The following is a 27,871-nucleotide window of genomic DNA, read 5'->3' as shown; positions in this document are numbered from 1 at the left end:
ATCTCTTCTGACACTTAAATTGACAGAAGACTTCAACAGAGCAGCATGCCAAGTTCACAGTTTCACTCCACTTCTACAAAAAGCTTTTCAAACATATGGTCATCCCATTCTACCAGGAAGCAAAAGTTCAAGCCTTCAGCTTTGCTTTTGGCTCTCACACCCCAGTGCACTGCCAGTGTGCATGCTACACCTTTTAATGCAAGCAAAAGCAAACCCAGAGCTGTCAGATCAATTACCTTCTGTGTTATCCAGCTTCAGCTCTTAATTTGTTAGAGCAGATGTGCAAAATTTTCCACTGACATCAACGCTTGTCAACATGACAGGCCAAGACAGACTCAGACTACTTCAGATCAGACTGCTGAAGTATAAACTCTTCCAGGAAGGGTTAACATGAACTGTTTAGCACTAATCCCATCAGAGCTGAGATTATAAAATTGTTTTGTCTGCTAGTCTAGAAGCCAGACAAGGATTTGTGCATCCAAGAAAGGTTACTAGTATAGTTACTTCTCCATCCCCATAGCTTCTAAGTGACAGGCTAGATTTCAACTCTTTATATACATACCTACAAACTCATACAAACATTGGCTGGAAAGGACCTGCGGAGGTATTTAATCCAGCTTCTGACTCAAAGCATGCCTAATATCAACAGCGTATCACAGTGGCCCTGGTTTTGTTCCGTCAAGCGTTTAAAACTTCAAAGAGTGAAGGTTCTACAACTTCCCTAAGTGATCTACCACAATGCTGGGATACCTATTTAGGAAAGTCTTATTTCCCCTCCCAATATCCAATCTGAGCTACCCAAGATTGAATAAGGGGCAACAGCCACAGGCTGCATCGCATGCTACTACTAGAATAGCTTGCCATCATTGTCCTTCTAGCTTTCCTTCAGCTAGCTGTTGGTGTCTACCAAATTGCCCCTTAGCCTTCTTTTTGCTAGACAGAAGACAACCAGGTACCTCCAACCCCTCCCCACAGGTACTGTAAGTCTCCAACAGTCATGTTAGGCCTCTGCTGGATCAATGGAACTGGTTAACACAAATCACTGAGCAGGAGAGACTCCAGCCAAAAAGGTAGCTCTATGGACAGGTTTACACAAGACTGTGCATCAAGTTCTAGCCCAAGGGGGCCCCAGAATGTGATCACAACACTGCTGGATGCATATCAATGAGGAACTAGCAGTGAGAGCACATATAGGTCAGGTTTAGCAGGCTTACCTTTACTGTTTGTATTTTGGTTGGTCTTTGCAGGATTTTTACCAGAATCACTGCTCTGTTCAGAAGGCTTTAGTGGCTTGGTATTTAAGGCAGTAACATTTTCCTCAGACGTGAATGAAATTTTAGGTAGCAAAGAAACAGCTTCTGCAGAGAACCGTACCTTCACACTAAACAAGAAATTGTTATACAAAAAGTGAATTAGTATTCATAAAGAGGCTATCTGTCATAGCCTACATATACCCAATAAAGGAAAATCAACTTGTCTTGACTTGGCGTTTTTACCACAGAGAACAAGCAAGCACCAGATCATGACTCACAGCAGCCTGGCATTGAACTGATCACTGCAGGAGAAGTCAGGCTATACATTTACGTGAAAGAGAAGGGCAACTGAAGAAAATCAGTTTTGGTAACCAGAGCCTCATTAGAAGTTATGTTTCCACACAGTTACAGTTGTTCTTGCAAACAATAAAAAAAAAAGAATACTACAGCATTGAATTACCTGTTTTATGGAAGCATCTTCAAGATAAGCAATAAAACAGCATATTCAGTGCAAAAGCTACAGAAGTGACCCAGGACTTCAAGTTCATGCCTTCAGCCCAATTAAGGTATTATTCTTTTGCCCTGTGTCCCCTTATCCCTCTGACATACAGCAATTATTCTTAGAACACTTTATACTGCAGATTTTTTTCTTTCACCTCCCCTCAACTCTTATGTAACCCATCAAAAAATAATACATGCACAGCAGCTTTTCCAAGCCCTTCAAGAAATTTCATCAGTGTTACATTAACTTCAACTAGAGAAATAACTTTAAATTGTAGCGTACACAATTTACTCACACTTCAGTTTTGAAGTCCAGAAGTAAGATTATAACAGAGACATCTTGCTCTGGTTTCTTTTTCAAGACACAGTAATCCACTTCTTCATCCTGGTAATATAAGCAAAACATCTTTGAAGTGCCCTGCTGCTAAGAAATAGGTCATGTTCCCTCTCAGGTAGAGGTTACTATTCTCAGTCCAGCAAGTCATAAAATTGAATTATCCTTAATGATCTGCCCATATCTAAAGGCTCTCCCCCATCCCTGTGTTGTTTTTTTTTTTTAACTGCTTCCAGCCATTCCTGGAGGAAGGTAGGCTATGAGATGCCCCCAGCTTAGAAAAAGCGAGCTCACATCTCTTACTCTTACCAGGTAAGTGGAGAACCCATCATTCCTTGTTCGATCCAAGCTGAAACCCACCTATGAGACAAAGGAAAAGCATCTGTCACATTAAAACAGCTCAGGTTCCCCTAGTATCAGAAGCTAAACTACCACTGAAAGAGTCAGATACTGCTCTTCAAATAAACTAACCTATGTTTAAGGCAGAATCCAGGTATTTTTCTTGTTGCCCAATGAGACAGAAAAAGTTATTCAAATATAATAAACTTGCTGGCTCATCCACAACCACCAAGAATAGAATATATACTAATTCAAACCCAAACTAATCCAGAGTACCTTCTGTCCCTGAATCTTCTAACTTATTTCAGTATTTTTCCAGATGTTTTTGCTTGAAGAAAACATTTAATACTTTTACTAATAAGGAGGTTGAACTACACAAAATAACAGGGAGTCTTCTACCCTAGTACTTCAGTCTGTTAAAATCACTAATATGCTATATAACACGTTATATATATATATATAAAGAGAGAGAAAATACATATTCCTTACATATTCCTTATGTTTGTTATGTAGAGAGTCTTCAAAATAAGACAGTCACTGTTCTGGAAACCTACTGATATAATGATTACAAGATGCACTACAACACAACAGGACAACAATGTGAAAAACTCACATCACAGGACTGCTCAGGAAACCTATGTTCAATATAGGTTATAGATGTGTGCATCGAATTCAGCAGAGGATCCAGGAAGTTAGTTTATCCTTAAAGCAGAATGTATAGTGCTCAAGGATAAATATCACAACGTACATATCCTCATAAACAGCTCATGATGGGGAACAAAGCCAATAACACCACCAGTTAGGATCCGACACATCAAACAAGGCACCCAGTGCAAAGGCAAGTTGCAAAGGAACCTTAATACAGTCATTGGACTCAAAGTAACTTACTGATAAGCTACTCTCGTCATCAAAGCCCACAGGTGGCTTCAATGAAAGGTTGCTAACGTTGACTTTCATGAAACCATCCTTGAAGAAGCCAAAGGTATTCAGGTGCACTTTCTGCCTCACATCATCCTGCAAGAAAAGGAAAGAAAGTTTACAAGTCACATACACTGTCATCTGCATCAGTAGTCAAAGACGAAGCGAGGTAACAAGAGATATCACTTAAGTAGTCACGCAAAACATCTATCTAATCATACCAGGGATATATTTCTTTAGGATACCTTCAGATATAACCAATTATTTCACTGGAATTGACCAACTCTTTCAATAACATGAACAGCAAGAACTTTAGACAAATGTCATTGCTAAATACCTGCTATGCTACTGAGAAATATGCAAGAAAAATGTCTGGAAGAAATTCAGTATCTGGCATCGCTGATTAAACAAAATATTGCTACCAAAAAAAAGAAGAAACCATAGACAAATCAAGATGACAGTACCTAGCATTAGACAATAGTTACCAGATCTTCAATGTTAGGCAGGGTGAATGTTTGGACAGTCTAACACTTAACACACTGGAAAACTATGTGCATGGTGTAGCTGAGAAATTTTAGGTAGTCCATTTCTCCAAAAGATTTTCAGCAAGGCCTTGTGTCTTATAAGGAGGATAAATACCAAAAACTGGATGTGTGCATTCAAACAGAATTACTTTGATTCCTTTGTCTAACAGGAAAATCATTATCCCCTCCTCTGCTCCGAGTCTTAGTTGCAAAACAATTTACTTCATCTTAGTCTGGTAAGGAGATGGTAGCATTGCTTGCTACCATGCCTTGCTCAGCTGATAAAGGTTCAGGTGAACTTTTTTTTTTCTCTAAAAAAGTGCATCATGAAGAACCTCAAATGAAAAGTAATATACGTCACATACATACACATCAGATGAGGAAAGGTCACATCTCTGTTATTTATTGATTTATGAATGCAAAGTAAGGTATGAAGTTGGACCCTCAAACCTACTGGCTCATGAATTGGAAGAAAAGCAGAAACATAGCAACAAAAATTAAAAAGCAAGTGTAAAATGTGATTCAAAGCACCTTCACAAGTTGTCACTAAAAATAAGAACATTGTTTCTTCTAGGAAGAAGATCAACAGAATAAGCAGAGAAGTCAGCTCCTAAAGGCAAACAAACAGTTTTGGATAGAGTGCTGGAAGACTGAGGTAAGAGTTGTAGAAGTACAGTAAGTTCTCTCTCTTTCTTTACCCACAGTATTAATTTTGAAATCTCTGCATAAAACTTTCCTGATGCATCACTCACTGTAATAGCAGGACACCAATTCTGACACAACTAACCTGTAATCTAGCTGTAATAAGATCACCCTATTAGAATCAAGTTAACCTGGCCAATAGTCAGATGGTTCCCGTAATAGTCAGAAGAAAAAAATGCTAGTGACACACAGCTCACGGCAGATGCTTTGTTTAGAGTATTATAGCTGTGCTGTCTTTGGGTTCCAGGTCACTTAATGTGCTTGAAACAAGAGCCTGTCTGCTTCTTTAACACTGCTTTCAATATAATTTCCCAGTCAGAATGGAAGATTAATATTAGCTTTTTACATAGCATATCATACATATTTAACCACATCTGGACAGATAAGCATTTGTCTGGGTGATTAGGTAGAAAGGAATATGAAGGGGAGATACTGTGTCATCCAGCCACAAGGTGTTTTGCATCTTGCGAACATGACCAGACAAGCTGCTTAATTCAGAGTACTTGCAAAAGCTATTCAGTTCCAATTAAAATTAATTTATTCTGCCAGTTTACTAGTATGATACCCACCAACAAAAGATAATTACTATATAACATACACACTTTCCTCCCTGGTTTTATTTCAGCTTTGAGTGTTTAGCTTACAAATTTAGTTCACAAATCCCTCAGCTTTACATGATCACACACACACTGTCACCAGCTGCCACAAAGCAAAACCACACTCTCCAAGAGCATCTACTGCTCCACACATTGACAGCTTAAAGATACTGAACTACTAATAATTGCCTCAGCTCTCACAAGAAGTTTAACAGGTTGGAAGAATCCAGCTTTTACTTATAATCACTCAAATGCTGACTTCAAAAACATTCACTTGTAAGTTTACCACACAGGTGCAAACGCATACAAATGAATACTTAAGCATCCGAGTTGTTAGCATACACATTATTTTAATTTTCATAGGATGCATGTAACTATTAAGCCTGCCCCTGAAACTCATCACCAACAGGGTAACAGTCAAACCAACACAATAAGTTCTCAGTCTACTTCCATAAAAATCTTTTTCACTTCTTCCATTGCTTCAGGATAAAAGTTTGTCCTGCAACATTTGAATAAGACTACAGGAAAGTGGTTTCCAAGATCCTGGGGCCCAGAACAGGCAGAAAAATATTCTTTTAATATTTTACCCAAAATATACTTGGGATCACACTGTAAGTAAAGTGAAAGTTTCAACAGCGAGTGCATACTTTTACATGGAATGAATGTTATTCTTTAAGACTACTAGCAAGACTTATAATTTGTGTAAGATAAAATTAATTATTGAAAAGTATTTACAACTTCAGAAATTGAAACCTCAGACCTACCAATATTAAAATGACACGTCTTTACAACCAACCACTGAAAAATAACCTCTTCTAAATAATAATGTAACATGAAACTGCAATCTTGACAGTATCATAAAATAGGAGAGATCTTGCTTCCCCTTTTGGAAAACAGTTAATTAGAAAGATAACTCACTTTAATCAAAGACTAACACCACAGGTACTACACAGTGTTGCCAGTTGAATAGTTTCTCTTGAAACCAGTACATTCGGCTACTTGCTAGCAACTGTGTGGTTGACAAAGTCCTCATTTAGACTGACTTTCTCATTCTCTGAGACAGTTTGCCATTGCATTATGCAAAACAAGGCTTCAATATTATAGTGTTCAACTGTTAAGACATGAAAAAACTTATTTTTGGTCAAGAGAAACTTCCAACTACCAGCTACTTTTGGAACCTTCTGAAAACTGTTTCCATCAGTCTTCTATAACTAATTTTTGCAAGTTTGTTGTTTTTTTGGTTTGTTTTTTTAAACATACCTCGTTAAACTGATGAAGCTAGTAACAACTGCTACTAAGGAAGATAGTCTCCTTTGACAAGGTTAGTCTAACAGCAAGATTCAAACAAATCGTTTTTCTAACTCAGAAAAAAAATCATCAATTTGCATGCTTTTATAAAGATAAAAAGTTATTTTCAGAACAGGAAACCACTCAGACTGTGGTTTGCTTTTCTGATAACAAAAAAAGCTTCACCTTAGCACACTAATTACAAAGATACAAGAATGAGGCTATACCAACTTAAGAAGTAACAGCTTGTTTGAGGAAATCCAGTATCAAACTCACACAAAGCTGTGGTCTTTCGCCTAGCACAGTATCAAAACACACTTACAAGCAGGGAGCCAATGGCAAGAACATGAGAAGGGACATTTCACTGCGAAAGGGTACAGTTGTTGGAGCCTGATGTTTACACAAACACTGTAAAGCAACCAATGAAGTAGAAAAGGAATGACTATGCTCTAACAGTAAAGCTCATGTGTATACAGGAGGCAGACAAAGACACATTAATGCACTTTTACTTGCCACAGTTCTTGGTAGCACTTTGGTACCTACAAAACTAAAACCATACCCCACTTTGAATGTGAAGATCAGCAAACATAATTTAGTAATTGAGCCAGGTAGTTAAGAGACATGCTAATAGGAACTAAGAGCTATAATGTTTGCTGCTGAGAACATTTGCTGGAGGCCTGTTTGAAAGTTTTCTACATAAAGGAAAATTATCACCCTAGGATAAATTCTTACAGCACTCAACTGTTGGTCAGAAATTTCTCAAAACAATAACATAACCAGAAAAATCCTCCTAATTTATTGCTTCACAGAAAAGTTTACTGAACAACATTCGCACGGTTGCACATAGTTAGACAGCTATGTAGTCTGCAGAACTCCCTACAAACAAGTCATGAACATCCACTGTATCCCAAAGGCTAAAGGGGAGCTCCTGCCAAGTTTTGGCACTCTCCCTAAACTGCTACAAGAATGCAGTAATGCTGGTCCCAGTCATCTACCACTTTATTAACTTCTTCCAACATATCTATTGGCCAAGTATTGCATGCTGTTGACAGCAGGAACAAAATTCACAAACTCATTCTGAAAACTGCAGAGGGCTTCAAGAACTACATACAAGCCCTTAAAAAGCATCATCCCAAGCACACAGTTCCTCTATCACATAACATCTGCGCAGCTTTTCACTTAAAGCACAACAGACAGCAGCACTGCAAAGCCACAGATCTTCAATACGATCTGCACCACTTCCCATCAACAACGCTGAATAACTAGTTTTTGTCAAGTATAGGCACAGGACGACAGAACACTCTTTCAAAGCACAAGGAGTCCATCAAACCTAAACAGAGAGCTGTCAGCATCAATACCTTCTTCTGCCTCTAGTGATCACTTGATTAGCGCAAAGAAACTACATCTGGAAGGCCAATAGGACAGCCCCACAATCTTTCAGAGTCGAGTGATAGTGATTGAGACAGGAAGCCTACTGCAAAGCACCGATTAAAAGCAAAAGCAACCCCAAACACCCTTCAGCAATCTCCCCCAGCTCACATTCAACCCTCTCTTACCACAAACAGCTTTCTGCCTTGCTTTTAACAGGACGCGAAGCATTTGCACGTTTAAACCACTACAGTTCTGAAGCCCCTTCACACGCTTTCCCCACGGCTAAGAAACAGACGACCAGAAAAAGCAGGCATGGGGGCTAACAGGATGCAAAGGAGAGAAGGGAAAACAACGGGTAACGCAAAACACTGAGGGGCCCGGGCAGGCTGAGGCGCAGGGGGAGAGTCTAATGAGAAGCAAAGAGGAGAAGGGCGAAGCAGCGGGACGAAGCTGGAGACGCAGGGAGGAGAGCCCCGACCCGCGGGAGACGGGCAGGGCCAGGCCGGCCCCGCCGCTCCCCTCAAGCGACCCGGACGGCACCCAATGCGGCCGAGGACCGAGCCAGCAGGTACCGGGGGCGGCGAAGGCCTTACTTTGAGGGTGAGATGATGGACGCGAGCGCCGGCCGGGCCCACCCAGAGCAGCACCAGCGCCAGCACTACCGCCACCCGCAACAGAGCAACCGTAGCGCCGCGGGCCGCCATGTTTATTCCAGCATCAGCATCCTCTTCCCGCGCCACTTCCGGGGTCAAGGGGCGGGAGCACGTAGGCGCGCGGGGGCGGGGCAGCCCCTCGCCTCTGCCCCCGACGCTCGCCGCCTGTTGCCGGCGTGTGGAGGCTTCGCGGCCCTTTTCCCTCCCTCCGGGGGCCTTCCGGGACCCACCGGGCCGCCCCCCTCAGTGAGCGCCGGGACAGCGGCTGGGGCCCAGTGGGGGGCTCGCCTTCGGCCGGCGGCCCTTGCTGCTCCCACAGCGGAGCGCTGGCCCGCGGGAGCCCCTGAGCCTGCCCAGCCCAGCGCTTGTGGTGGTGCTTAGCGAGGCCCTGGGTTAGGGCGAGGCGACACGGGGCGGCGCTGCCCCCGGGCGAAGGCCGGAGCTCTTCCTGCCCCAGCTCTCAGCCAGGCAGCACGGTTCATGGGGAGGTGGGTTGTTGCTTCCAGCTCAGCCGTGGATCGGCCGGCCAGTTTCAGCTTCTTCCTGGGAGCTATGGTGAGAGCAAGTGTCTGAGCATCAGGTAGTCCAAACAACTGGAAAACCGCCTTTCTGTTTAAAGCTGCATTTGAAGTATTAATTTTAAGTATCACTCACACATGGACACAAAAAGTAACAAAACAAAGGGCTTTCTGCTTTCCTATGGGGAATAGTTTTGCAGCTATTGAACTACTTGAAACTTGTCGCTGTAGTCCCACTTCAAAATGAAAGCAGATTGGGCCTGGCTTCCGTGGCTTTACTGTTGCTCAAACTGAATAACACAAGAAGCAAGTTGAACATGAATAGCAGCAATTAAAATGGCTTTTAGGGTAACACGTTGCGTAGAAAAAACTAACCAAACAAATTAAAAAAAACCAAACACACCCAACCACTATGCAATGGGAAGCCATCAATGTAAATAAATGTAATTTTTCAGTAGAGAATTCTATGCTGTCAGCTCCTGGAGCTCAAACATTCTGATTTTTCCTTTCAGTGTATGGAGTAACAGCTGTGCAAGTTTCTTCATCTAGAACCAGATAAACGACTGCATTGGACCACGTGAGTAAAGTGCAAGTGAGGGTGAAAAGGCAGAGAAAAATCAGTAGTCTTGACCTTTACATTAGCAAAATTATGTAGAATGTTCCATCTTTGTAAAGACGTGATTCAGATGTTACTGTATATTTCTTTTTACAATTTCATTTCTCTTTTATACACTTGGGTAATAAAATAAACACAGAAATCTCGTCATCAGCCAGAGAAACCCTAGACTGGTACCAGAAAATATCTGGAAGCAAAACCAAAAATGGATCTGTGTTTTCCTAGCAGGTTTCTTTCTCTAGGCAGTAACGGGTGCGTGCCGCTAGATGTCCTGTCAGCACTGGGCCACGCAGGGCGCCACAGGGCGTGAATGCCTATGGAACTGCAAACAGCAGCCCATTTATTCTGAAAAGATAACTGGTCCAGATATTTTCTTGGAATTAATTTTTTTTTAATGTTGTAATTATTTTAATTCCCGTGCACAGACCATCTGGGAAACATAGAGACTTTTGACTCCTGAGAAATAGCTGCTTGCAACCACAGCTGCAGCACGGGCTTTCGTGTCTTGCTCCCCTACTATGTTATCAGGCACACTTTGACTCCTTCAGTGGTCAAATAGCAGGAAGCTTTCCCTTGTAATTCTGGGGACTGGTTTGTCTGAAAAGCCTCTCTCAGTCTGAAGGTGCTTCCTCATAGCAATCAGGGGTTTTTTTATGCCACAGACCAGAAACTGCCTGAAGATACCTTTTTTTTCATGTAACTCTTGAACTATTAATTGTAGCAACTGTAAGTTCCTCAATTACCTAGACTAAATAATCTCAAAACCAGGATTTATAACACATTTCCTTTCTTTGGCTCTGCCTTTTTGTAAGAATTTGTACATTTAAAGAGGTCTGTACTTAAATTTACATCTCCATCAATATGCAAACTGGCTGCTGTCTGTAATGAATATGCTACAACAGCAACCCTCATCATTACATTGACATATTTCATTGTAGTTTCCAGATGAGATTCGTCTTGCTCTGACTGCGCTGTTCCTAGCACATACACTTATCCTTAGCTGTGGTTAAACACACTTAGCCTGGTTATCTTTTTCCTTTACCTCTTTGTTGTCCTCAAGCACGTAATTAGAACTCTTCACAGATTTATATATTTTTTTAAATAGTGCATCATGGGCAGCTATTGACATTGCATGGAAGGTATCTGCAGTGTCAGAAAAATGTTGGCATAGGAACAGCCTGCAGGTACACCTCAGTACAGAGCAAAAACAGATTGAGTGTCCATCTGTTAACATAGTCCATGAGCAAAGGTATTGGCTCGTTGTGGAGCAGCAAGGGCTGGCTGTTCTCTGAGGGACATGGAATTGGGAGATAAGCATCATAACAGAGACAACAGGGCAGAAGCCTCACCATTCAGGGTCCAGTCCCACAATCCTCAAGCAAGGTGAGTGGAGTAGGCTGAGGGATGGCAGCTGTGGTGAGAGTTCAGGTCATCAGGCAAGCTTGTAGCAATGTGAGAGGGTCAAGGCTGAAGTTCTTAACTACTTGCAGAAGCAAATCTGCAGTTCAGGTGGTGGTAACTAAGGTCAGACACAGTCTAACAATGTCTGGACAGGTCCACAAGGATGAGGCAGGTCTGAGATAAGGGCAGATACGAGCCAGGCTCCATATTTGCAGGATCTATAGCTGTGGCCAAGCTGGAGATCAGTAGCCCCTACAACGTTGCCCAGAGACAGAGCCCTTAGGCCAAAGCCTAAGCGGGGCTCTCGTCCATGGGAAGGGGGTGTGGGTAGAGGCCACAGATGAGACTGGCCAGGGCTGTTAAGGTTTATCAGGTCTTAATTAGGCCCCTCTGGGCCCTGATGGTGCATTTGAAGAGAACCGAAGTCCAATAGTGTGTGTGGGAATGATCTGTCTAAGCCTTGGAACAGCAGAAAGGAAACAGCTGTGATGGCCTTAGGGAAAGGTGTGTCCTCTTCCTTTTCTGGTGCTGTTTCAGTCTCAGCCTGTGAGAGGTTACAAGCAACATCCATGCTGCTTATCATGGACATGGATGATCTGAGTAGAATTATAAAACTAAAAGGGAAGCAGCTGCAAGGGTGATAACTGGGGGGTGAGGGGTGCGGGAGAGTAGATCCTCTTCCTGTTGTATCTTGGAAGCTCCGAATGCTTCTATGTGTTCTAAAAGTTGTGATTTTTCTTACTTGACATGAGTAAACAAACGCAGAGAAAAGGGCTTAGATTGAATTGTAGTTTAGGAATTTAGTTTCTCTTCTTTAAATACCGTCTGAATCGTTTAGCAGCTGATCTGGCAGTTTTCAACTGGCATTGGGCTTTCTTGAACAAAGTACCTGGCCTTCTAAAAAGGGAATTTCTTCCACTTGTGTTTAGGACCTTTCTCTGGGAGCGTTCTGAATCATAACAACAAGCGAGGTAAACACAGAGAATTTATGGGAATAGGCCGATATCTAGATAACAGATCTGCATTGTCCTGTTGTCAGTGTGGCTGAGGAAGAACTCCTACCAGCTTCTGTGTTGCTCAGATTTGGATTGTGTAAGTAAAGAAGTGCTAGATCATATAACTTCTAAATGTAATTTTGGATTGTTCTTTTGAGGCTGGGACCTACTGAGCCTTCCAGCATCTACTTGAGCATAAACAGCTCTTAATGCTCCCACTGCTGTTAATCACATTAGTAATTAGGGACCAGCCAAGCTGCAGGCCCTGCTGTTTTGGGTACTGTACAAATGAAAGTAATAATGTAAGTGACAGTCTCTGTCTTGGAGAGTTTCAGGCTAAAGATGGTCAAAGATTGGAGAAAGTCCCATCCTAGAAATATCTGGAATTAATTTTATTTAGTGATCGTCTTGAACCTCTTCCCCACAAATTTTAATAACTTTTCATAGCTTTTTGCATGGTTTATTCTAATGTACCACCATAATACAAAACTTGCGTTTCTGGCCTTTATCTTCTGGAACTGGTGAAGCATTTCTGTCTTTCAATGCAGACAGATTTCCCTGTCAGTGCTGGTGTAACAGGTTTGCCTTGTTCCCCTCCCAGCCCTTTGTGCAAAAGCAAATTCCACAGCAAACTTACCTCAGATGATGCTAGTGCTGCTTTCTGTTTGGTCTCTGTGCATTCTTTTTATTCAAGTGTTTATGGAGTAAGCTCTCCAAAAGTCATGATGCAACTGTGTTGTCAGGTTTTCCAATGTGTTCTGGACGGATATGGGTCCAAGGACAGCAGGCTTTTGTGCCTTTTCTCTGGGAGGCCCTATGAAGATTGTGGTTGTGCTTTAGGCAGCATGGCAGGCTCAGGTATTTAAATATGTTGGCAGTAGCAGGAAGAAGTACTCCGTAAAATGAGTTGAACAATGTGTCTCTTGGTTGTTATGAAGTCAGTCCTTAAAAGTAGTAACTTTTAATGAGCAACAAAAGTTCTGTTCTCTGTCTCTCTTCAAAGGCAGGTGTGTGAGGACGGTGTTCTAGGCTTATGTTCGAATAAATTGACCTAAGATAAAAATAAATGCAATTGTGTTATTAACGTAACACTTGCCTTCATTGTTGTTCTAAATGTTGGAGTTGCTTACTAAGTTCTTCTTTTCTTGTCCTTTCTTACGTAGGGTAACAGCCAAGCACCAGTGAAAGAAGTGCATTAATCTAAAGGAAGTAACATTTGTTGTAGCAGCTGGTCAATTTTTGTCTTGCATCAAAAGGGTCCCGACCCTCTATAAACAGATACATCTTTCCTCAGATGAATAAATGCACTTCTCCCACCCCCAAGTAAATCTTTTTTGAAGAGGTGCAGCAATAAATATATCAGTCTAAAGCTCTTTTTACATCTATTGTAGCCAGAAAACAGGCTGTACGTAAAATCAGATTAAGCCACATAGCTCAAATAAATGCTGTTACAGAGGAAGACCCGCACAAAATAAATCTTACTGCCCTGGCAAGGAAATAGGCCATTTTCTGCAAGGCCTGCATAACTGCTACAATAACCCGCGTTTGTGCAAAAGCAGATAAATTGGTTATTTTTCTGTTCGCTCGTTGAGGTGATAGGTGGTGGACTTAGTATTCCCGGAGCTGTGTTTTTGGGTTGTTTTTTTTGGGTGGTAGCGGCGTATAGATGTGTTTGGGCAGCCGAGTTTGAAGAAGTGAGCCCTTGCAGTTTTCAGGGCGTAGGCTTCCTCCTTCTCTAGGGCGGTTGCCCCCGCGCAAATGTTCAAAACGGGAATTGCTTCCGCAAAGCCCCACGTCGCTGGGGGCGAGGGCGAGGTGAAGCGAGGCCGGGCCGGACAGCGATCCCGGCGGGCCGGCCCGTCCGTCCGCTGAGCCCGGCCTGGCGCTGGCGCTGCCGCGCCGCCTGACTGCGCCTGCGCGCTGCCGTGCCGCGGGCCGCGCCTGCGCAGTGCGCCGGAGCTGTCAACCGCCCCCCCCCTCGGGCCATTTTGCGGCGCGATGAGGCGGGAGCGGTGGTGAGCAGTGTCCGTTCGCGTCCCGCTCCTCTCCGTGTCCGCTTCACCCCGCCGGGGCCCTGCCTGCCGTGCGTGGGGAACCGAAGGGAAGGAAGCCCGGCCAGGGGGCAGACAGACCCGCCGAGCGCCCTTCTCCCGCCCCTCAGCGCCGGAGCCATGAGCTGGGGCACGGAGCTGTGGGTGAGTGGGTGAGGTGAGGGGGGAAGAGTGGGGCCGCTGTTGCGGCGGTTACCGCGGAGCGCCGCGCCCGCCCCGTGTCCTAACGGTCGGCGCGGGGGCTGGGGCTGGCCGTGCGGGGCACGGCGCGGCGGGCGGCTCGGCCCGGGGGCGGCTCTCCCCGCCGCGTCCCCCCTGCTCCGGAAACTTTCGTGCAGACCCCGCGGGGGAGGCCCCGCGCAGGGTGGGCCCTTGTGGTTTTTTCCTTCAGTGAAACCGAAAAAAAAAAAAAAAATCCGTGTAACAGCACGAACAGCGGCCGCTGCTGTAGAGCGGAGGGAGGCTTTCGGTCGAGGAGCGGGCTGGGTTTGTGTGTGTCTTCTGCGAGAGGCTGGAGAGAGGAGAGGTGCCGGGGTGGGTTTGTGTGTAGGGGCTCCCATTTCAGGAAAGGGGGCTACAGAGAAGAAAAGCCAGATGATAAAATTTCCTTTCGTTGAGGTTAAGGGGCTTCTCTCCACGCTTGTTTTGATGGACGGAGACTTTTATTAGAAGAGTCTTCTGTTGTGCGTAAATAAGTATGTCTTAAGGGTGGGGAGGGTTTTTAGGTATGAAGCTCCTTGGCTGTTTTTGGAGTGAACCTGGAAAGTATAAATGCATTGGGTTTACAATGGAACATTACTAGAAAACATCGAACTGTTTAAAGGGATGAAAAGTGGGCAACAGCGTTTTGAAACGGTCCCTTGCTAATCTGAGAAAATAAGGGTAGGCAGATAAAAGAAATCTGGAAAGGCAAGAGAGATATACATGTTCGGTCACAAAGGACGTGGTGCAGCCATGTTTGGCAGTGTGATGGTGGAGCATGGAGCAAAACCTGTTACTGAGGCTTGTAATAGTGGACAGGAGACTGCAAGCGGTTGTTAATTAAATGGTGGGACATTAAAAAGCTTTGGATAAATCTGTGCTCGGGGCGCGGATAGGGACAGCAGCAACAGTGTTTTGAATGGAGAAGTCAAGAATGAGTGGCAGAGGGTCGTCTGGACTGCAGAGCACTGCTCCTGTATTCATCTGTTTGTGGCTACTAACCAGTGTGAGCTAAGATGTAAACGTAGCTAAGCTTTTAAACTGTCTCTGTATAGAAATGGTTATTTTAGGTGTGTTAGTTGCTGTCTTTTCTGCATGCACTGCTGGCCTGTTCTGGCAGACAGTTAATTAAGTATCCTGTTTTACTGTGACATTGTAGTCACAATATAGCTAGATTTGGTTAGAACTAGACAGTGAATTAGGGAGCAAATGCCTACTGAAAGAGGTTATTGTGGTATGTCTGCATGCTCCAGAGAAAGAAAGGTGATACATACTGATGAAATATTGTAGTGATGCTGTATTGATTCATTAATATATAAACAGCTCTGCTGCATGGGTATGTTTCTGGGAAAATCTACAGTTGATTCCTTTTTCTGTGTCTTGGATGCTTTGGGGGGAGATGAGATAGTTTGGGTGGAATTAAAGTAAGAGCCAGTACAACGATTTTGTGACACAGGAAAATAAATTTTCAAGATGAGCTTAGTTATTTTTGCATTCTTAAAAGTATGTAAACGATACTGAGATATGTTTCTGCACAAGAACAGTGGTAGCAGAGTAGTAATAAATTGTTGCTTATGTTTTATGCAATATTTGCAGATGTGTGTGCAGTCATATATCTGTCTTCTGTAAGAGTTACAAACTGCTTTTGTAACGTTTTTCCCCCTGAAAATTTTGTTGGTGAAATTAATGTCTTCAGCTGCAGCAAAATATTATTTTTCATGTCTGCACTGTAGTACTTTGAGTAGTGTAGCAGGTTACTGAGGAAAAGGGTTAGACCAACAGATTAAATTATTCTAAATACAAAGTCGGTAAGAGTTACTTTATTTCAAATTGGGTAGAGCTTTGAAAACACATCAGTTTCCAGTGCTCTGGGTATTTAGGCCAATACACTGTTTTTTCCATGTTCTGCCTTTCACTGGGAAAGGAAACCACACAACCAACCTGTATTTAATGTATGCTACTGCCTTTTGTTGATCATGGCATGCTTTTTTTTTTTTAATGAAATTAAATTTCCACTTACCTTAGAGCTTAGTGTTTGTTTTAAGTAGTTGGGGAATGGGTGTTTAGGAATAGGTGTTGTAAGCAATAAATGCCAGTTCTACGATGTGACTGGTATGTGCTTTGATGCAAATTTGATGGACTGAAAGGTAAGGCAGTAACCAGTGTTTCCAACTGTAGTTTAGAAATTTGAAATTTGCTAGAAAGATGAACATTGTGTGATCAGGCTTGACTTGGACACTGTACCTCTGATGTGCTGATCTACCAGACTGGATGTGTGTTCGTGATTCACCCCTTTACATGTAACAAATGAGAAGTAAAATCGAGCTTGCTTTTCACAGCATGTAGAATGTTAATGTGCATGGATTTATGTAGAATTTCTTTTCGTTCGGGCGGGGAGCTGGTTGCAGAAAGCCTCATACTTCAGAAGCAATAAAATCCCCTTGACAATGTGTAAGTTATTCCCAAGACAGACTTTTATCCTTGTGCTGTGAGTGTATTATGTGCCTCTGGCTTGCAAGTCCTACTGCGGAGTTCCTGTTGATATTTCACTTGAATCTAGACATCTGGGTTTTGTCTTCAGATTAGCCCTGTGAGTGTAAATCAACCCATAACCAGCAGAATTATTAGAGGTGCTAATGCAGTATTTATATCATGTTTGAGGCTAAATGCTTGGGATAATGAGATCGTCTGGGGTCTCTGAGCAATCTAGTGTTACAGGGCAAAATCTGAAGGTCTCATGTAACAGTCTTGAGTTTCCTGTGTGTAAGCAGGCTGTACAGGGTAGCAGTGGCTGTTCTGTGCAGTTTGTCAGTCTACCCAACCCCTGCAGAAGTCTTTCCGCCTGTTAGAATCGAAACATTCAGGAGCCCAGAGGAAGGAGCGGAATGTGAAGGACAAAGTACAGTTATAGGACTGACCATTTTGTTTTTTTCACCCCAGCTCAAGAGTGCCATTAAGGCCTAACAGATAGGAGGATATGGTGGATACTTACTTCATGTCTGAGTCATGAAATTGGCAATGTTTTCTAAATACTAAGCTAATGTAAGCGGTAAGTAAAGATTATTGTACTTTACTACTTATGTGTAGAGACCCAACTTGTAACTTCAGTTAACTACACTTTGGGGACAATAGGCTGTAAAAGTGTACTCGGATATCTTTCCCCCTTCTCTTCGGCAATGGGGAAGAATGTAGAGCATGGCACATGTAGCTATGCTGAAGGGTGCTTTAGGTGGTAAAATACTAGTGTGTGCTACTCTTCCCACCAGTGTCCTTTTGTGTGGTATGGAGCTCTTAAAGCAAGTGGTAGGAATTACATAGTAAACTGAACTAAAACTAACCTCAGCACTTTGGTCCTTGTCTTTTGAGTGGAAAAGGCTGTGGCTGCATGGTTGTTACAGTGAAGGGAATGAATTTGGATGTGTTTTGGTACAGTATGTAGTTTGGGAAAGCTACATATAATTTGTGGTTAAGTGGTCCAGGAAGCACTGGACTCTTCAGAATGGTGTCATACAGCATGGCAAGTGCAAGCGGTAAAGTGATTAAATGTGGCAAGATTCATCTTTTTGTTATGGAAGTTTCCGAGGTGCAGATGCTGTGCATTTGTTGCTGGGTTTATTTTCCACGTTCAATGGAAAGTTTAAAAAAAGACTGGGGAGGAAGGTGATTTAACCTAATTTTTCTTTAGCTTTTGTGAAAAGCTGGGTGTCTGCTAACAGCTTTCACTGCTCTTTCAACTTGCGAGAAGGTGAATATTCTGTATTTGCAAAGGACTTAATTTGCTGCCCTTATGCAAGGAGCTCTGTTGGCCAATTCCTCTCATAACTGATACTTTAGGGAGCATGCCTTTTGTTTGTAGAGCATTCTAGTGTGCTTTAGTATGAAAAAATACAATTTGTGGATATGGTTATTTTTGCCTTATAAAGTTAATTCCACTTATGAGTGTGAATTACCATTAAACTTTATTGTTTAGGAAATTATTATTTTCAGTCATAGTAATTTATTAATTCACAGTATTAAAACAAACAGGATTCTTGTAGAACCTGTTCTCTTAATGCATCTTCATTGTCAAATGATGAAACATGAGTGCAACTTTGAGAACTTGAAGGCCACACATGCTGTCTGTAATTGATAAATAATTACTTTTCAGTACTTGTGTCTTTCATCTGCAGAATTTTTGTTTAAACAGCTGTAATATTGCATTTCTCAAATTTGAGTACAGTATTGTTCTTCAATAGCGTTTATAATGTATGGGTGATGCATATAGTGGTGACTCATATTTGGAAACCATCTGGAGTACCTAGGTGATTTTGACCTTGCTGGCTTTACACAGTGGTGTTATCTGGGCACAGCAGTCAAATGTGACCTTAAATGAAGGCTCTGTTCTTGTAGTCTTGTTCCCTATAAGAGGATCTGCAGAGCTGGATCTAGGCTTGATGTATTGATTCTTCTCTTAAGCCAACATCCAGTTTTATTTTACGCACTGCTATAGTTGATTGCGTACAATAGAAATTTGTGTGTGTCATCCCACCCATCCCATTCTCGCACCTACCAACCCCCTACCCCGCAGTTCTTTGGTGTTGGGTGTTAACTGTAACCCTCCAAAACTGAAAGGAAAAGGAGCTGGTTTCTGGTGGGACAAGGATACAGATTAGAAATATTCAGTCTTGCATGCTAAGTTCTAATTAGGAGTTGAGAGTTTCCATTATGTAAGGTAATGGGCCTAACCTTTGAAGGTAAGTGGATGAATTATTTGTATCTTGGAAAATCTTCTGTAGTGATGGCAAATGCTCTTCTGAAAAGTGTGTTTTATTGTAAATTGTCTGTGAATTGTCGCAACTCATTCAGACAGCTCCTAGAGGCAGAGCTATATACCCCTGAGCCCTTTCTCTTTGTATTTAGTAGAACCTTGGTTTCTATTTAGTAACATGTTAAAACATCTCTATACGTTTATATATAGAGGCTGGAATTTCATCCACAAAAATATACTCCCAGAGTAAAGCACCCTAAAAGCAAATACAGTGAGAGATTGAAGAAGGAAAAAAAAAAAAAAGCTGAGATGTCAGGAATAAGTGCATCATATTTATAATTGTGGCTTAGTTATTCTAAGGCTCTTGGTAAAAGTTGTATACAGAGTGCTGGAGATGGGCCTGTCAAAGCACAATACACTTTTCATTAGCTAGGTATTCTGCATGGTTATTTGGACGGTTTTGAGGTAGCAAAATTGTCTGACGCTAGTATCTTATTTCACAGTGGATCACTCACTGTTCTAAGTGGTCAGCCTATATATGTAGAATAGTGAGTGAGAAATTGTTTATATTTGAATTATTACACAGTATCTTAATTCTGCAGTACACACCTTTGTGCATTTGCCCACGACAGGATGGTATTTCAGGCTGCTGCAGCCTGTAAGGATGTGCATTTTTAAATTGGTGCTAGCATAGTCCTTTTCATTAGTTTAAAATTCGTTGACTTTTAAATGTTAAGATGTATTGTGTGGGAGCTCCCCTGCTGCTCATGGGAGGTGGTTCGTAGAGAATGGGTTTGTGTGTGAGGTCCCTGTGTAAATCCCTTGGTACTCACAGCACTAGAAGTGTAGAGACTCCTGGTACCTGAAGGAGTTGCTGGGTCTCTAATGTATGAATGTCTGAGTAATTTCATTTACAGTTCTGCTTTGCTATAAGAAAGGGTCTCTCTATAATATTGTCACTGACCTATTACTGTATTTCCAACCTATTATTTAATGAATGGGGGATTTACTGTCTTTCAGCACGGATCAAGAACTGCAGAATACTACTTTTTTTCTTTTCAGTCACAGACTCTTCCCATTTGTATTGTGGCTGCTCCAGATCCCCCCTTTCTTGAACCATATGGGAAGGCAGTCAAACATCAGATGATGTTTTTCTGGACTCATTGCAGCCCATTAGTGTTACTCATGTTGTGAAACATTCTTTTAAAGCAGAATTTCAAAAGCTGTAGGCCACATGAAGAGTAGGAGCCACTGCTGCACAGTAACTTAATAACATGCTTTACTTATTGCCTTTGTTGATTGCTAGACAGGCAACCTGCTAATGAATTTTTGGAAATTCACTTTTATCCTGCTTAAAACAATGCTTCTGAGGTTGGTTGTACATTGAATCTATACCAGCCCTCAAAATGCAGTGCTCTGTTGAGTTTCCTTAGTGTTCACATAAATATTTTAAAGTAACTTCCTCCTTCAATATAATCTTGTGCTTTTCAAATGAAACTTCTCTTACTCCTTCCACCCCTAGAAACTCTGCTTTTCTATTTCACTTTTTTTTTAAAAAAAAAAAAGGTGCTTAAATTGCTGAGAGGAAAAATGCTGTTGTCTCTTGGCACATTGTGATCTTTGTCCTTTTTAATCAATGGCTTTGGCTGTAAAATACAAAATGGGGAAAAAGTAGTATATATGTTGTATGTATGCACGTATGTGTGTACAGGGTATGATGGGTTTAGTCTTTTTTTCTCAAGCAGGGGTGGTAGGGGTGATTTGGGTCCCTTTGGAATTTTTACGTGGTTGATTCGCCTTCATGTTGTCTGGATAACTTTACCAATCTGGTCAGTGATTTCTTTTGGTTCAGTTTATTAAGAATGGTTTGTTGGCATTACTAAATGTTTCTTTTTCATCCAAAAAATGTAAAAATTGTAGATGGGGTTTTTAGATTACCTAAAGCACAGAACAGCAGAGTTAAAAGTGCAAGGATGAAATGTTGATTGCCTAGTGTTCATTGCTGATTGCCAAAGCAGACAGGCATGTTGTAAAGCATGTAAAGAAGCAGTTCTGTTGCAACCTTGTCCTTCATTTATTTGGGGAAGTGTCAGCCTAATCAGAATAACAGCCAAAAGAACAACAGCAATCCCCCAGGCCATCGGAAATCCAGTAAAGCAATAAAACTTGAAACTGATTCTCTCAGGAATGAATGCCTGGTTTAGAAGGATGGTCCCCCATGAGCTACCAAATCATCCAGATAAGCCACTATGGCACTTCCTCTGGATTAGGGACTATCTCTTCTTGTTGTAACTGAGATAACATAGGTGTCTTTATGTTAAATGTGTGTTACTTGGCTGTGTCTTGTTCAGTATTTTTCAACTGCTTCTGCTTGGTACCTAAAATGTTTTTAAAGCAAATCCTTAAATTCTACCCTTCTAGTGAGGCAAGCACGAGTGCTGATAGTACTCTTACTCCTCTGTGAACAGCAGGTACAATTTCAAATTATTAGTTTTATATTTCAAAAAATTTTCTTCCACTGCACAGATTCTGTGAATATGCAGATAAAGGAGTATTACTGTGAATGCTGCTTTTTCCTGACTGGATTCCTGGAGATACTGATGCTCAGGTCTGATAAACATTGAGAAATTGCTTATTGGGTGCCTTGGACAGTTTTCTCTGTATTAGCCTATATTCTAGACTGAGCTGGTAGCCCTTCTTATTTTGAAGGTTATTTAACGCTTTCTGTTCAAGTCATCTATTTTCTGCTGCTGAATTTTTTTTCTGCATTAGTGTGCTTAGGTTGCAGTTTTCTTTTTTCTGTGCCTGCCTCTTATTTTTTTTTGTATTTCAAATTAGTCAGGATTATTCAGTTGTTACCAGGGTCAGTGTCTTGCATGTACTGAAGATGATGCCTGTTCCTTCACTTTTGGAAAGTTGTAGTGCTCCCTTTCATTGGAGCAAGGTTTTTAAATAGCTGTTGAATATGCTTTCTGCTGTTCTTGAGAAAATATGCCCAAATTAGGCAAACTTGTCTTTGGAAAAATACCGCTTTGTCAGTACTCGGTGAAAATGTTAGTGCTGAAGTTCTCAGAAGTTTGTGTACTGGGTTCATTTTGGCCGTGGAGAGGTTTTTGTGGGACAAGGTGATGCAGTCACCCACAGAATAACTGAACATGCCTCAGTCCGGTCCTGTCATAGCTGCTCAAGGCCAGGGTGGAGTTAGGTGGCCTCTTCTGCTCTTGGGCTCCTTTATTGGCACCCAGTGGCGTGGAGGAAGGAGCCAGATGGAAGATAGTCCTGCATGAGTAGTGTCTGAGCTGTATTAAGGAAGAATAGCATGCGTCAGTGGGCTGGGAGAAGATGGACTTACAGCTGGGAGGGAGAAGGTATGGAAATCATGGCTGCACCAAGTCATGCTAAAGGTCCATCTGACCACTTACGCTTCATTGATAGTAGCAAACTGGTTCTTCTCGTGTTATACTCACCCAAGAGTGAGGAATGAGTGAAGGGATATTGTGGTCAGAGAGGAAACTACCTGAGTCAAGAGACCGAATGTGGTGGGGAAGAAGTAGTAGAGATCAGTACTAGGATCTAGGTACAGAAACTTGGGAGTTGCTTGTCTAGGAACTCTTTCTGTGATTGGAGTGCCAAGAATGATGGCAATGGGGTTGTTTAAGGAGAGACAATTCAGATTGACAGTTCTGCTAGTGAACTCAAGGAGGATGAGAACTGGGACTAACTAGTCAAAGGAAACAAAAGAAATGAGCTCAGGAGGAGAAAGGGAGTTTAAATAAAAAAAAGCAAGCAACCAGTAACAAGGAAACAGATTGGATGGAGTGTGTGGACGGAGCAGGGTTGGACTCTGGGTAGGACCGATGGGATTGTGATTTGCTGTCAGGCAGGGCATGTGGTGGGATTAGTGCATTAGGACTGGCAAGTCAAGAGTTTGATGGGATCAGGAGAAAGTGTAGTGGGTGCACAAGGGGAAGGAAGAAGCATGGACAGAAAAGTAGTGACAGGACCTGGCACTCCTCTTTTCATGGTTGACTTTGCTATTTGTATGTGGCTTTTTCCATGTAATATTTAAATAGAGTTGATCTAACTAGTTTGAATGTATATACATTGATTTCTTCTATGGTTGCATTTTGCATCTTTACTCACTGTGGAAGAATTATATGACCACATTCCTAAATGAAAGCTTTATCCAGAAGTGTGTGCACTGCTGTTTTTCATCCACTCATTCTGTGCGGAAAGGTTTAAGGAATTCTTTAGCAAATAAGTTTAAAATGAATTTAGATAGTATTTTTCACTCTGCATTATGTGTTCTCTTACACAGAGGTAAATGCTTTTAACACATTTATCTTGCATTTATGAAAGGTAAAAAATGATTGGCATGCATCAGTGAGTGAATGGAAGTGTGTTTTCTCAAACAAAAGTTAAATGGGGAAGGGAACTATTTCTTGCCCTCTTGAGGGCTGTTGATTTGTTAAATGTGGGTCTTGCAGGAGTGGCATTCATTAAGAATGTGTAACTGAGGTTTTGCTGTAGTAAAAGAAAAACTGGCAGTGGATGGAACCAGCTGTGATGGAGCACTAAATAAATATTTTTTCACCTATTCTGCCTCCCAAGTATGACAATCTGAGATACTTTTGCTTATATGTTGTCACTGGAACAGCCTAAAAGTAAAGGGTGAGAGGAAGGCGTTGTATGTGCTCATTGAGCATTTATTTCCTTACAACTCTTTGGAGTTGTGAAACATCTGTGTTTCACAGAGGGTGCTTTTTGGCATATGTTCATAATGTAATATGTAAAAGCTGAAAAACTGTGTAGCAGAGCTTTACTTTGGTTTTTGTTGTGCAAAAAAAAACCAACTTAAGCAAACATTTCAGTAGTGTCTATATTGGTTAGTACCTTCTTTGCTACTTAGATCAAAGATACTTTCATCAGCTGATCAGAAGGGCTCCATCCTCTTGAATGACAGATAGCCTTACCCATGGTGGTCAAAGGTATTCAACACTTAAAGATTATTGTTGTATGTTTAACCTGAAAACAAAAATTGCAAGCTGAGTAAGTGCACCAGCCTATCATCTAGATGATGAGAATGCATATCACATGATATGTGTGACTCTTGTTCCTATTTCAGTCAGTGCCCTGGGGATTTACAGCCTTATTTTTGGAATGGAGGGGATAGCTAGGTTCCAACTCTATTTAAAGACAAAATAATGTTTCTCTGGTCCATGTGGTTGGATGCAGTCTTCTGAGATGCAGTGAAGTAGCCCAGGGAACAACCCTGGAAGGATGGAAACATGCATCGATTACTGATAAAGCACAATATGAGCTGTGAGCCCCTCCATACCTCCCCTTCTGGATAATTATGGGCTGGTTTTTTAATTTTTGCATGTGGCTTTTGCTCTGATTCTTGCTTGTGTTGTCATTATACTTGTATTATGTATAAAATTGTTGAAAGCTCCTTTTCCAGAGGTTCACTGATTGGCATGAAACTATCTTGAAATAGGAAAGCTGTCATTGTTGGAAGAAGACAATTTTTGCAAGAAATGTGCTGTTGTGGAACACACACACCTAATTTAGACATCTTTGGAGACTCAATCTGCATAGTTGTTGATGCTCTTTGAAAATACTTCGTCTTGAGCAGAAAGCTTGTGTATTGTAGTGCTAACATTAATGGTTGTGGGAGTATGTTGAATTGTTCAGCTAACAAAAACCTTTGCTGAGCTAAACAATACAAATATAAATATTTTGCTTTGTTATTAGCAGTTGAGTTGAAGTACTCAATGGTTAAGAACAGCACGACAAAGTAGTGTGCTCTATTCACACAAAGGTCTTCTGATGTTTTCTTTTATATGGTATGTATGTTTTTAATGTATATGATTATAGACATTTGTATTGATGTTGAATCTGTTGTTGGAATGGTATAGGTATCTTTTGAGGTTTACTGGTGGATTAAGCTCTGGGAACAAAATAAATCTAGAATACTGACAGTAGTAGAAAGCTAGAATCCATACTTGGAGAGTTGAACAAGTAAAAAATTGTCAAAATAGTGGAAATTCAGAACTTTTTTTTGAAAAATAATTAGAATCAAGTGGTTTGATTTCTTCATTCATGATACATCAGCATATGCAGTGTTTGGAAGTTGCTGGTCAGTGGAGCAATATTGATTTCCCTCTGGGGGCAAGGCATTTATTCAACCTTCTCAGCAGGGGGTGAGTTTGATTCCTTAATCAGAATAGCAGCAATCCATCCTGAAGCTTCCTCAAGGTATTAGGGCTAAATTAAACAGTCTGGGACTGATGTGTAAGCCCTAATGCACTTCAAGAGGCTTTCTTGGATAAGCAGACTTTTGAATATAATCAGAAGATGAACCAAAACTAAAAGAAAAAACCCACAGGCACAAATCACCCTTAAAAAGAGGGGAATATAATACGTTTTCTTTGTGTGGTGCAGTGCTTAATGCTCAGATTCTTGTAGGGAAGAAAAGAAGAAAAAAAAAAAAGAGCATGAACTATATAGGTCTGTTCATGGTACTACATTTATAACTTGTTTTCTCTCCTTTGTGTATGTGCACCATAGCCATTCCAAAAATAGATATGGTCACAAATACTAAATTAGTAGAATTAAGCATCTTAAAGCCAGGAAATACACAATTTATCTATTTAACAACAGTCACTACTGATGAAATGTGGGTTCCTATGTATATTGTATTCTGTATTAATTTTGCAAAATTTTAAGATTGTGTTGACTTGTGTGCATTTACAGTGTCTACAATTGTGCATTAATTTCTTGGGGATAGACATGTCATGGTTGCATTCAGCTTTTCTGAAATCCTTTCATTAACTTGTATGAGTATTGAAACACCATGACTGAAACTTCAGTCTATATTCAGTGCTCATAAGCGGGAATTAATTACAATGTGTCAGTAACCTTGTTGGATACATTTAGTGATCATTACAGTATACAGGAGTACTTAAAGTGGGGTAGACCCCTTTCTTGGCTGAGAGCAACAGCAGTTTCGAGTGGTAGCTTCCAAAGCCTATTTTAAGTGGAAGGTACTGTCTTTTTAGTAGTTGAAGAGTGCTGACTGACCTCATTGCCCTTTCTGTGGGAGGGAGTGTTCTCTAATCATGAGAAATTCCCTTTCTCTCCCTCAACTTCTGTGTACATAGGTAAGCATGCACCTGATTTCCTTTGTCCCCTTCCTCTGTATCAGTCTGGTTCAGAGGCCAGGCTTGCTTTCCCTGCTTGGCAGATAAAGCATCTAATAGATTCCTCTTGGTATCTTCTTTTGTATTTCTTCGATGATTCAACTGCTTATTGAGCAAATGGTCTCTTCCTGTGTTAGAAAATAGGTGGGGAGTCATGGGATGTGTAGGGAGCTGCACCCAGGAGCTCCAGTTGCTGTATGAAGATCAATAGCTCAGATGCATCCAAATCAAAGGTTGGACAGGAGGTTCCAGTTTGTTTTTCTCCAAACAAAGGCGCTTCTTCTGTATTTGAGTGTTCTTTAATCCCTCAGATGAAGCTCCAGCAATGTAATGGATGAAAGCTGAAGTAAGCAAAGCCATAGATATGAGGAAGAGTGAAAGGGGAAGAGCAGGAAGGCTGGTACATCATTATTTTTAATGGCAGGAGTTGATAGGGATTGCCAAGGGGCTGGTAGACCTTTTGTCAGAAGGGTCAGCTGTAAATGGAGATGAGAGTCTCTAGGTCCACTGTAAGCTTTGGGGATCCTTGGTTGTGTTGTGCCAGCAGTTGTGTGGGATTGCTGCATCAGTTGCCCTTCAGCTGTGGGCTCTTCCTCCTGCAAAGCTTCTGAAGATCTAGTCTTCCATTTGTTAGCAGTCCTGCAGGGTGGTTTAATCTGTGTGACTGCTCTGGATTGCTTGTGATGATCTCACTGGATACTAGTGACTCGTTCATTTTGGATATGACAGTTGATCTTATTTCTTGAAATTGCTCTCTGGGTAAGAGTTTGAGCATTGGCATTCTGAAGATTTATATTTTTTTTCTCCTTTTCTAAGATGTTTCAGTTTACCTAAGAATGGTATTTAAGTCCGGATTTGGAAGGTTACATTTATTCTGTATTTTGCATTCATGTTGAAGAGAAAATATATTGAGGAGTATTTTTTGATCCTCCTGACACAAGACAAAATGTTAATTACTGTTGTATAAATGAGACAATATGTCAACTTAACATCGGTGTCTCAAAAAGTTTGATTTAAAGTTTGTGAACCATGTGACTTTCTTCAGCCTAGACAGAAAAGTACAATAGGAATCATAAGTGACAAGAAAGCAAAAGTATGAAAGGTTTATGTAACCTCAGGGATCTTATCTCTAGTGAAACGTTACTTTTGCTTAAGTTACAGCCTTTTTATTTTAGAGAGGGTGAACTCATGAGATGTATTTTTACCCTGCCACCACCGTCACTTCTAATATGAAGCCCTTATAAGCTTCATCTCACAAAGCACTTGCACAGGTGTAAAATGTTGGTTAGACTATTTATCTTTATTAATGTGTCTGTTATTGTAGAAATTACTCGTATTTTGTTTAAATCACGTTTTATAAAACTGAACTTTATTCTTCAGTCCTTACCCTTATGAGTAATTTCAGTTGTTTTAGTACAGACTAGCTTGAAGCCTTGGGATTTTTGGTTTATGCATCCATTGTGTCTGTCTGCATTATGGGTCTTCAGCTTTTTTTTTGTTTGTTAGGATAATAAGAATTTTAGATCATTGTGCTTAATTTAGTAGTGCTGACTCTGAGCTCCGAACATCCATTACTCTGCATAAATGTCTGTGCAAGACAGGGTGATGTTCAGAATCTTTTTTTCTCGTTTCAGGCACGTGTTTTTCTAAAGCATTTGTCTC

General features: G+C 41.4%; 2 protein-coding genes across 5 annotated transcripts in view; one reads left to right on the top strand and one right to left on the bottom strand.

Moving 5' to 3' along the window:
- The window catches only part of GPR107 (G protein-coupled receptor 107), a gene marked incomplete at its 3' end in the record, with an annotated part of 35,541 nt that extends 26,962 nt beyond the window's left edge, over positions 1–8,579 (bottom strand). For both annotated transcript variants that reach the window (XM_080402635.1, XM_080402636.1), the window contains exons 1-5: positions 8,419–8,579; positions 3,316–3,441; positions 2,398–2,448; positions 2,051–2,139; positions 1,215–1,381 (exon numbers count right to left, since the gene is read on the bottom strand). In XM_080402635.1, coding sequence (XP_080258761.1) covers positions 1,215–1,381; positions 2,051–2,139; positions 2,398–2,448; positions 3,316–3,441; positions 8,419–8,529 — 544 coding nt within the window. In that variant the 5' untranslated portion in view covers positions 8,530–8,579. The remainder of the gene's footprint in view (positions 1–1,214; positions 1,382–2,050; positions 2,140–2,397; positions 2,449–3,315; positions 3,442–8,418) is intronic.
- Positions 8,580–8,637: 58 nt separating this feature from the next.
- FNBP1 (formin binding protein 1) overlaps positions 8,638–27,871 on the top strand; it is a 106,559-nt gene continuing 87,325 nt past the window's right edge. Inside the window, exons 1-2 of one of the 3 annotated variants that reach the window (XM_080402620.1) lie at positions 8,638–9,033; positions 9,509–9,573. Coding sequence is in view for 2 of the 3 variants with exons in the window: in XM_080402621.1 (XP_080258747.1) it covers positions 14,180–14,203 (24 nt within the window). In the remaining variant the exon portion in view is untranslated. Of the gene's footprint in view, positions 9,034–9,508; positions 9,574–13,945; positions 14,204–27,871 lie in introns of those variants that run through there. The other 2 variants (XM_080402621.1, XM_080402622.1) reach the window with 2 other exon arrangements.

This window comes from Falco punctatus, assembly GCF_963210335.1.
Source record: "Falco punctatus genome assembly, chromosome: 9".
NCBI lineage: Eukaryota > Metazoa > Chordata > Aves > Falconiformes > Falconidae > Falco > Falco punctatus.
Note: the sequence above shows the minus strand (reverse complement) of the source record. Positions and strands in the feature narration are given on the sequence as shown.